General features: G+C 40.7%; 1 protein-coding gene across 1 annotated transcript in view; it reads left to right on the top strand.

Annotated features, from left to right (window-relative positions):
* The window catches only part of KLHL42 (kelch like family member 42), a 365,428-nt gene that overhangs the window by 79,545 nt on the left and 273,807 nt on the right, over positions 1–12,076 (top strand). Inside the window, exon 3 of the mRNA XM_044088196.1 lies at positions 7,604–7,797. Coding sequence (XP_043944131.1) covers positions 7,604–7,797 — 194 coding nt within the window. The remainder of the gene's footprint in view (positions 1–7,603; positions 7,798–12,076) is intronic.

Raw genomic sequence — 12,076 nt, forward strand, 5'->3', positions numbered from 1 at the left:
TGATGCTTACTCGGAGGCTTGTCTTAATCCGATTCCTGCCTCCTGCCCCAGTCAAACCTGATAGGTACTACAGAGTTCCTAACTCTCACCAATTTCTTTTCAAAAGCCATAATGCCGACCCTGAAACCATTTCTCAAGGCCCCAAGGGAATGAAGGCCTCTACTGCCAAGAATCCACTACCTTCTGAAAGAGAATCTAGATCCTTAGAAAGGTGGGGAAAAAAGGTATACACCTCGGCCACCCTAGCCATGAGGGCCTTAAATTGTCAGTTCCATATGCTTAAATATCAGCAGTTTCTGTTATCACAATTAAGAAATAAAATGTCTCAACCTGAACAATCAGATTTGAAGGAATTGCATGATATGATGCATAGTGCAGAACAAGTGGGTAAACACACCTTACAATGTGGCTATGATGCCTTAGAGGCCTCAAGTAGAGCTGCTGTTACAGGATCAGTCATTCGTAGACATGCCTGGCTTAGGGAACAAAGCTTGCCTGATCATGTTAAAGCTAAACTACTAGATGCTCCTTTACAAAAGGATGTACTATTTGGTACTAATGCTGAGGAGATACTACGGAAAATGGAAGAAAAAGCTAAATCTATGCAAACTGTCAAGGCTTTTCTACAAGTACAACCACCTCGTTTTAGCAGAAATTGGCCTTCTAAAAACTGGTCCTTTCCAGCCACGGACAAGCCCCAAAGAGGTAGATATAGGCGCACAAGTGGCAGAGGACAATCTCAAGGATCATATAGAGGCAGACAATGGCAAACTCCAGCACCAAGAGGTGGTGAAGACAGTGCACAACAATACAGAAAACAAACCCAATGACTTCCTCCTTTTCATGCCAAGCAAGTTTCAGCTGGCAGCTCCCTTGGGAGGAAAGCTGGCATTATTTACAAGAAATTGGCATATTATCACAACAGACAAATGGATCCTGGACATTATAAACAGAGGCTACAGATTTCATTTTCACACTCTTCCAAAAATGAGAGGCACGCCAAACCTGCCACACAATCAAAGGGCAGAGGCACAAATACAAATTTCAAAACTCATGGACATGAAAGCTATTCAAGGGGTACCTACTCACGAACAAGGTCAAGTTTTTATTCCAGACTATTTCTGGTACCAAGGAAAGGAACTGACTGGAGACCCATTTTGGACTTATCCATCCTAAATACATTTCTACTGCATCAAAATTCAAGATGCTCACATTACAGCAGCTTCTTCCCATGCTGGGCAAGGAGTTTTGGCTGGTAACATTGGACCTCAAGGAGGCATACCTGCATGTCCCAATCAGACAAAGCTGCAGAAGATACCTCAGATTTTTGCAGGTTCAATCCACTATCAATTCTCTGCATTGCCCTTTGGCTTATCTACTGCGCCCAGAGTATTCACGAAATGCCTGGCATCAGTAATTGCCTACTGCAGACTTCAAGGGATACAAATTTACCCTTATTTGGACGACTGCCTGTTCCAAGCGGACAGCAAGCGCATACTTCTGGAACATCTGGCTTATGCAACACGGTTACTGAATTCTCTGGGATACTCAATCAACAAAGAGAAATCCAGGCTAACACCATCTCAGAAAATAACTTTCCTGGGTGCCAACTTGGACACAAACACCCAGATGGCCTACCTTACGCCAGAAAAACAGGGGCAACTAACTCAGTACTTCAAAATACTAGCAAATTGGGCTCTGGGCTTCATGGCATCTTGCATTCTTTTAATCCCATGTGCAAAGTTGCATATGAGAAAACTTCAATGGTACCTAAAAAACCTATGGTCTCAACACAGCCACAATTTGGAAACAATAATACCAATAATTCCATGTTTGCAAAAGGAATTTCTATGGTGGGCCCAAGCATGTCAAACAAACACAGGTCTCCCATTCTGCAAGCCTCAAGCAAATCAAGTCATCACAACAGACGCCTCAGACTACGCCTGGGGGGGCACACATGACAGGCAGGTGCATTCAGGGCAAATGGTCCCAAAAGGAAAAGCACCTCCACATCAATCATAAAGAAATGCTAGCAGTGATAAATGCAATTACAGCATTCAAGGACCTCCTGCATCCAGGACAATTATTGATAAGAACAGACAACACCACAGTAATGTGGTACATAAACAAACAAGGAGGAACACATTCATACCCCCTGTGCAGACTAGCCATGACTCTTTGGAACTTGGCTCTGGAATGGCAAATCGAACTTCAAGCACAGTACTTGCCAGGTTTGGAAAACACGCTGGCAGACAATCTAAGCAGAAATATGACAGATCCACATGAATGGAAGTTGCATCCTCAAGTGTTTACAAAGATAATCCAAGCGTGGGGGAGGCCAGACATAGATCTCTTCGCCTCCCACAGGAACCATCAATTGGAAAAGTTTTGTTCAAGGACCTTTCATCCAAAGGCCTGGAGAGTGGACGCCCTTTCATTCAGTTGGACAGCATGGACAGTGTACGCTTTCCCACCTCTGCCTCTTCTACCCAAAGTGCTCTTGAAAGCAAGAGCAGACAGACCAAAGATGATACTGATTGCTCCAGACTGGCCAAGACAGCACTGGTACCCACTCCTGATGAGCCTAACACATACTCCTCCCTGGCCTCTACCTCTAATGCCTCTTCTGCTGACTCAGCACAGCTACAAAACTCTTCACAGTCAGCTGAAAACACTCAATCTCGCTGCATGGAAAATTCCTTAACACCACAACAGACCCTACTTCCCAAAGAGGTGCAGGACGTAATTCTGGAGGCCAGAAGACCATCTACTAGAAAGGCTTACTCCGCAAAATGGAAACGGTTTTGCTCTTGGAATGAGAAAAAAGGCCAGGACCCTAGAAAACTGAATTTGCCTCAGGTATTACAGTATCTAGCTGAGCTGCTGAACAGTGGACTTTCATTTTCCTCCATAAAAATCCATGCCTCAGCCTTTTCTGCGGAATTCAACACGGATCCACCGTTATTCTCTCTCCCACTTTTAAGACAGTTCCTCAGAGGGGCTAAGAATATAAGACCACCAAGGAAACAACCAGTGCCAGCATGGGATCTTAATTACATTCTAGAAAAATTAACATTGCCTCCCTTTGAACCAGCTGCCTCAACAGATTTGCAATACTTGTCCTGGAAAAAAGCTTTCCTACTGGCCATTACCTCAGCTCGTAGGGTTTCGGAACTACAAGCCCTCATGGCTGTGCAGCCTTTCCTCATCTTCCATCAGGACAGGGTTTCCCTTCGAACCAACCCGTCATTTATGCCTAAAGTGGTATCCAGGGTAGCTTTAAATCAGGCCATACACTTACCTACCTTTTACCCCAATCCTCAAAACAAAGGGGAAAGGCTGCTACATTAGACATCCATAGACAGCTATGTTATTATTATTTGGACAGAACAAAGCCTTTCAGGAAATCAGAACAACTTTTTGTGTCCTATGCTGTAGGAGCTCAAGGGAAGCCTGTTACCAAACAGACAATTTCAAAATGGATAGGTCATTGCATACGATTTTGTTACTCCTATCATGGGAAATCTGTCCCTACTGGCATCAGATCCCACTCCACCAGGGCCACAGCTACCTCTACAGCCTTCCTCAGAGGAGTTCCTACCAAAGATATTTTGGAGGCAGCCACTTGGAGTTCTGTGCATACCTTCACAAAACACTACCACCTGCCTTTATATTCCAAAACTAGAGCAGGCTTTGCCACTGCTGTGCTGCAGGGCATTCTGGCTCATCCCAGTTCTTCCTAGTGCCTACCACCCTGTGCATAGCTTTGGGATTCTACCCATATGTGATTACTGCAGCTGTATGCACGATGAACATAGTACAGTTTTGTACCTACCATAAATGTAGATGTTTGAGTGCTAATACAGCTGCAGTGCAGGTTTCCCTCCCTCCTTCCCCTCTTGGTAAAGAACTAGTGGCTAACACCTCCTCTTACAACCTTATTTGGGTTATCCTCCTATGGTGTATTTGCTTGCAACTACTGTTTTTTGATTACATTGCATTGCTTGAATATAATTATATATATATATATATATATATATATATATATATATATATATATATATATATATATATATAATTTATGTATTGCCTTCCTTCTGGGGGCACCTGACATCTGGGGCAAGAAAGACTGAAGAATATGGCATCGGCTGTGTCTTATATACCCCTGTCGCACTGACGTCAGGAAAGAAAGCGACCACAACCGACGCCGGACCTAGACTTTGGAATTCGGCCGAACCGAGGGACCGCCTGACGGCAGAGAACCCATATGTGATTACTGCAGCTGTATTAGCACTCGAACATCTACATTTATGGTAGGTACAAAACTGTACTTTCTTTGATACACCTTCCTGAATTGTATTAAATTATATTCCTTGTATAATACAGCACACTTGTTAGAGCGTGTGTTAAATTAATTGTTTTGAACATTTTTCCAGTAAGCAATGAAACAAAATGCATAAACTAGTAATGACAAAACTGCCTAATTCAGAACATTTCTGTCATAAAAATCTACTCAGACTTCTACAATCCACCTGTATCAGTAAATATGCACAATCTCTGCAGAAGTAAAAGTCATCTAAGTAATTCCAATTTAAAAAGATCTGTAACTAATGAAGAGGTTGCTTGCTGCTAGCAAACAACTTTATATTTCATTGTTTCATCTACAAATAAAATGCCTGTTGCCCTTGAGGAATAAATTGCTTGTTACATTAAAAAAAAACAATAAGCTAATAATGTTGCAATAGGGAATGGATGGCAAACTGATAACAGGTTCATAGTTGCTAGATATTTCCACCAAAGAGGACATTCTCAGGACTGCAGCATCCACCCCCTTTAATAGTACAACACAGTACAGTACCAGCAATCCATCTACATGCTGTGGGAGTAGAACACATGGCTTTCTGCATCAAAAGCAAATATTCTACCTGTTGTACTACTAACAACACAAGCAGATTTGTCACAAGCAGCACTAAACTTCTTTCCCCCCTGAAGAACTATGCAGCACAAGAAATCTAGGAAAAGAAAAAAAATGTGTTTGGTGGGGGGGGGACAAAAGGCCCAAAACCAGGGACACATTTTAAACATTGCTTGTATAATCTTGTATAATCTTAGAAAGTTGCTGGAACATAATGTTTTCTGTTACCATGCGTTTCATGAAAGATAGGAAGACTGAAACTTAATGGCTATCATTATTTAGTGAAGTCACTTCTCACTGATTTGCCAGAAAAGCACAAATTTTAAGGAGCAGACCAAAAGTATGAGCCAAACATTCCAGACATTCTGTAAAATGACTTAACTCCTTGAATCACATGTAGTAGTGGTATGGGTAGAGAAATTAGGCTCTTGCTTCCGTGTACCTCAGGTACAAGGTTTGAGTCTCAGTAACTCTAACCACCAGTTATACCTAACTGGGGCATTTCCCACACACACAGGGTTTGAGTCTCAGTAACTCTAACCAGCAGTTATACCTAATTGGGTCATTTCACATAGACAGGCACACACACCCTGTTTGCTCAGTACAGAAGCTGCTGAAAGCTTAACAAAGTAAGCATGCAATTGTAGCACACAGGGAAAGTTAACAAAGTGTTCAAGCTTAACAAAATGATGCCTGTCATTTGTTTAGTACAGAAGCTACTGAAAAGACTGCCGTTTCTCTCAATAGACTTTAGCACACACAGGTAAACAAAATAAATGCAGCACATAGGGAAAAGACTGCTGTTTTCCATGCACATGCAGCAGTCTTTTTTTTGCCTTGCCTTACCTGCCTGAATAAACACGCAGACCAGAATTGCCTGTCTCTGCAGCAAGTTAAATTAAATTATGGCTCAGCATTCTGACAGGCTGTATGTCTGCCTTGTAAAAGCTAACATCATTGCACACGCCCTGCACGTGATGACATCAGGAACACCCCCCCCGGGAAATTCAGAAATTAAAGGGGGCCACTCGGGAATTCATAGCTCCCCAATGTTTTGCCCTCAAAACCGGTGTTTACCAAGGAATTCGGTATGGTTGAGAGGTATGGCTAGAGTACTGTTTTACTGTTTGCAGTTTTGGAGGGTTGTTCATTCTAAGGACATAAGGAACACCACTATTGCCTAATATTTCTGCCTCACAACTCTTTTAACTACCTTGCACTTCTGGATTTTTCTTGAAAGCTTAATTTCTTACCTTTGCACCATTCCATGTGGTGCAGAAAGGTGCTACACAGTAGTTTTGCTCCATTGACAAAACTTTGGCCTCTGTTTTAGTTAAAAAAAAAAATTGTAAATGTGTGTTTTCACTGTGATCAAGTTGCTTGAGTGTAAATGGAGAACTTTCATCTCAGTGTCATCAGCATAAACAATATCACCAAGAGGTTCAATACGTTTATATGGGCCAGGGTTAATGGAGAGTTTACAGAAATTTTCTTTATTAAAATAGCTGCTCAAGTAAATAAAAAATGGCAAGGGCAGAAGTAGGTATTTGAACTAGACCACTGAGGACCCACCCCATTTCAGTCACAGCCTTGTTACAGTTATGTAAAAATAATACAACAGGAATACAATCGGGGAGAATGTGCAAAATGCAGATAGACATGTACATTAGTGCCAGCTGTTGAGGCTGTAAGAACATCTTGAAGCAAGATGTTATTCAAAAGAGCAGCTGTGCTAGTAAAAGTAATCACTGCTGTTTGTCACAACTGTCAGATTAGCAGAAAACCCCTAGATAGTTGAAATGCTGTTGTAGCAAAAACATTACCAATGCCACAGTCTTAACCAAAACATATTTCTGCAGGTGAGTTGAGGCATGTAATAGTCCACTAAATTGTTTACAGCATCTTTTTATTTACCAGTAGGTATTTAAACGATACAAACCTTTTTTTTTTTTTTAAGTTTGTATTTGTGTATTTTGAGCATTATACGTGTGTTGTAGACACAGTTTACTATGAAGTTGTCGAAATGCACAACAAAATCCGTCCACATCTTCGAATCAGTTGTGTAAAGTTCAGCATATCAGTTAGACAGAATGTCGAAGTGCACATACCAACAAAGTAGAATTCGCACTTTCGACATTCTCTTAAGCAAGTCACTACTGCACATAACGTAATACCATCTATTTGCAGGGGGGACTATGCCCATCTGCAACCCCCACATCCCCCGCAAATAATATATTCTAACTCTGCAATTGCACTACAGTAGGGAAAAAGGTAATTTCCCGACCCCCACTGTACCACAATCTGTATTCAGAATGCTGAAGACAGGTGTGCGAATGCACTGTGGTATTTGCAAATTTGAACACTCGCACTTGTGCAGGTTAGAAGAAACGGGGATCATCCAACTGTTGTTCGATATTCCCATTTTCGTCTAGCTTGTAATTATGATTAGTTATGGTTTTACTACCTAATGTTATAGCCAAAGATAAACATGCAGGTGTCATGGTTTGTGTGCTTAAGTAGCTGAAATAAGCACCCCAAGGATATTCATTAGTTAGATCATTTGTGCTTTCTTGGGATTTTCCTTTGTATTTGTTGCAATGAAACTGATTTCACTTGTATGCTTGTGTGTAACATCTTCTGGAAAGAAAATGCATAACTAAATGTTTGTGTTGTGGTTATTTATGCTAGGTCTAATTTTAAACTCCTGGCAGTAAATGGGAAGCTGTATGCTGTTGGTGGACAATCATTATGCAGTGTTGAATGTTATAGCCCTGAGGCTGATTGGTGGAGTTTTGTCGCATCTCTTCCTGACCCACTTGCAGAGTTTTCAGCTTGTGAATGTAAAGGCTTGATTTATGTCATGGGAGGCTATACTACAAGAGGTGAGTAGAATCAGAACAACATATACATAGAGTACAATAAAATTACAGTTTTGTTAAAATTGCATAAATTTCCTGACTGATTTTTTCCCCACATGAATCTCAGTTTGATGTTTCTGTCTGGGTTATGTTTAGAATGGGAGGAAGGAATCATAGTATGAAATCACTAAGATTCTGTTAATGCAATTGGATGGAAGTTTGAACCAAAAAATACAAAACGCTACCGTTTTTTTTTTTTTTTTGTAGTGTTAGTGAAAAAATATCTTCATGACTGGCAGCCCCCATCATTATATAATTTTGTTTTTTTGTTCATGTTTTACAAAGGAGGGTTGAAAGGCATTCTCGAATGTCAGTAGTAATTTAAGTAGTTTTCAGTTGTGTAGAAGGCATAAAGTGGAAACCCTTATCTGTCAAAGAATCTAACCATCTTTCTAGTTTTTTTTAAGGGACACTTGACTCTTAAGAGTTCAGGTGTGCCTTTAGTAATTCACAACAATCTAACATGCATCAGGAGCATCCATTAAATCATTATTATGATGCTTTAATAAATGCACAGAATACAGTATTATTTGGTTGTGAATTATTCAAAATAATTGATCTTCACTGGTGAGATATAATTTATAGTTGGTCTTCTCCTGTATCTGCAGGTGTGAGTGAGTACTTGTTTACTGGCTGTTATATGAAGACTATACATGTCCTGACTACAGGTTATCAAATCACTTTCCGAGCTATTTTTTTTAGCTATCAAGTTATCAGTGACATTAGACCTTTTAGGCAAAATGACAGACCTGCGTGCATGATTCACCTGAGGTAGTGATTTATTACATTACCCTTTCTTTTATGAGAGTGTCTGGTTCATTTTCCCCCACTAACTTTAAAGGTGTTCATTCTGTTTATATTTAAAGAAGATATAGCATGCATATTTTCAATTTTACACTGCTAGAACTTTCAAAAATGTCTGTATTAACTGAAGTTAATATGCAGTGGGTATGAATTCATGATAACACTGACATGAATACACTGGCTATGTATTCATGTCAGGGTTATCATTGATACTTTAAATGTCAATTGCTCAACAGCATTTTGTCCAGATACAAAAACATGCATTTGTTGTTATATGTAACTGGATTTTCCAACAAAAGTCCATGACCTCTCACACTTAGCAAAGGAAATGAATTTAAGAGAAAACATTTTTCCCAGTAACTCTGCTTCTGAATTACTTTCAGATGATCTTTAAAAGTATTATGAGCTGAGAGATGTGCATTTTAACCTACTAAGTAAGAAGACCAAGTTTACAGTTGTGTGGGATTTTCTGTGTGTAGATTTACCACACTTTAATTTGTTGTTGGACCAATATGGAGTCATATTTGTAATTATTTCTCTCAATCACCATCGGTGCCATGCCAAGGAAGCAGAAGATAAGTGTTTGGTGAGTTTATGTTTTCTGTTTTTCACGGTATTAATTTAATCTCTTACCTTGTAGTGCTTTGACATGAACAAGCAGTTAAGCTGGTGTTATTTTTGTGCTGTTGCAAGCATAGTCTGTCCCTTACAGAAAGAGTATTCCTTTGCCTTTTTTCTTGCATTAGCAGATTGTCCCTTTTTTTTTAATCTGGCCAGATGTCCTTCTATTCTACTTTTGCAGTATTCTTAGCATGATGGGGGGATTCCCTGCCAAGGCAGCCCGAAGTCTGGCCAGTATACCAAAGCCTTTAATTACTTTAAGTTACGCTATATGTCACATGTGTTCTCCTCACGTACGTAGGGCATCAAAGCGACATCTGACCATACCATCCTCAGAACTTCTCTGCCGCCAGTCCAAACGCCATATTTGATAGTCAGTCTGCTCGCCCAAGTTGTTTGCTGGTTTATCAAGCCGTTAAGATAAGTGCCCTGTTGAGGTTTTCTTTTTCTTATTTTTGCTGTTTTTTGTTGTGGGGTTTTACATGTCATCCAGAAAAGGCAAATACCAGTGTGGGAGACAGATTCCAGAGAAGGACAATCACAAGCAGTGCAGTGGATGTTTTGCTTTGGGCCTACTCACGATCGTAAAACTTGCAGTATTTGTCAGGCCTTTGTGCCTAAGACGTTACAAAGTCATCTTTCCCCTTGCAGTTTACTTGGAAAATCAGCGGCTGAAACTTTTAGCGAAAGATGCTATGGAGGGAACTTCTAGACCTAACGTGGAGTCTTCATTGAAGAAGAGAAAGCCCAAAAATCCTAGGTCTGACTCTTCCCCTGCACCTCCTACATTAGACATCTCACGCTGATGAAAGCCCTGAGGTTCGCCTAGTTCTAGGGGTCAGATTCCTCAGCTGGGACCATTTTGGAAGTCATCATGGATCGGAGAACAGGCACGTCCTCAGAGGCAATGCAGATGTCCATTTCAAATGGTCAGTGGGAGCCAAGACTGATTATCACAGAAAGCCCTGGGGGGGGTCCTCAAATTCTGGTGAGGGAGGAAGTTCCAGTGACACTTATTGAGTGTAGGCCGACATCCAGCCCTTCCACGTTTCATAAGGTGAATGTCCAGTTAAAAACGAAGCAAAAAACAAAGCACATTGCTTCTCCCAGGGACCCTCAACGTGAAAGGCAAAATTTTATCCAGAGCCATTTGCCCTTATGGCTCTGAAGCCTCCTTCGGGTGTCTCTGTCCGTGCTCCTCCTTGGACATTTTCCTCTGACAAGAGAGTTGAGGATCAGGTTTTTTCTGATGAAGAGGTTTCTTCGGATAAGGAATCCTTGGCTTATTCCACCCAGATTCCATCCCCTCTAGAGTATGCTTCTCTTGAAGAGGAATCTACCAGTCTCCTGTTAAGGAGATTACTTTTGCAGATACCATTGCAATGATGAAAGAGTTCTTCTAGTGGGATTGCTGTCAAGTTTCAGATGTGCAAAAGAGATGTTATGAGCTCATACAAATAGTCTCCCTCACCATCTGCTTTTCCTTCAGTTTTGCCTGCTGTACTGGATGCTTTCTCTTCAGCATCTCAGGCTCCAGATTCACAGCCCCTGCTCTTAAGAAGCCTTACCATTTTTATAAAGTTGCCTGATAGTTGCTAATTTCTTTACAAGTGCCCATCTTCTGATCCTTCAGTAGTTTCTGTTGCTTCAGATAAGCCTTCCAAGTTACTGCCCTCCGCTAAACTTCTTCCTTCTGATAAGGAAAGCAGGAGTATGGAAAGACTGGGAAGAAGGTTAATACTTCTGCCACTCTGGCAAATTACCAAACTCGTATGACTAGATATGTTTTGGCTGTCCTTTCACAGGCTACTGAAGTTATCTATGATCTTCCAGATTCTGAGGGCAAAACTTCAGCCTTGTCTTTATTATGGGCTTCCTCTCAGGTAGTTCACCATTCTGTTAAGTGTAGCTATGATACAGCAGAAGCCTTCATCTAGAGCTGCTGCTTCAGGATCTATACTGAGGAGGCATTCCTGGCTAAGGCTTCAGCCTCTGCCAGATGACATAAAAGCTAAGTTGATGGATGCTCCTCTGGATAACAATGGCTTGTTTGGTACTGCTGCTGCTATTTTTTAAGTCCTTGCAGGAGAAAGGCAAGGCGTTACAGGACTTGAAACATCTTTTTCTTTCACCTGTGCCTGAGTTCCAAAGGAACTATCCTTCTAAGCCAGCTGTTGTTCAAAGACAGGCCCAGTCTCCTTCTAAAAAAAAAAAAAAAAAAAAAAAAGTGGAAGGAGGGGTTCCTCCATGACTTCTGCTCAGAAGCAGCCCTTTCCTGACAAGCAAGGTAGTATCTGACTTTCACACTCCTCCCAGCCTCATTCCTCTCTCGCTTTGTCTTTCTGTGTGTCTTCCATTTTGGTCAAGCATAGCCCAAGACTCATGGGTTCTTTCCATAATTCAAAAAGGGTATTTCATGGTTTGGACATTTATTTATTTATTTATTTATTGAAGGCCTGGGGAGAAAAGCTCCAACATAAAACGACAGTACATACAAGAAAATAACATCCATTTTAGAGTACAATACAGTTACAATGGAGTAAAACATTGAAATTCATACTAATACAGAGTTTATACAGTGATACTACATTAGGAATAATGTACCCCATTGGTTCAATGTTATATACATATTTACACACTTATATACACGTTTACACACTTATACCTTGTGTAGAATTAGATTGTAGAACAGCTTTGAGGATTAATTATTATTTGGTTGTGGGTGTTAGTAGCAAAGATTTGACAGTTAGAGTTTGAGCTCATGTAGTTGTTGTGGTATGAGAATGTGAGAAAGATTTAAAGAGTATGGAGATTGAAT

The sequence above is a fragment of the Protopterus annectens genome, chromosome 11.part0 (assembly GCF_019279795.1).
Source record: "Protopterus annectens isolate FY-2018-M chromosome 11.part0, PAN1.0, whole genome shotgun sequence".
NCBI classification, from domain to species: Eukaryota; Metazoa; Chordata; order Ceratodontiformes; family Protopteridae; genus Protopterus; species Protopterus annectens.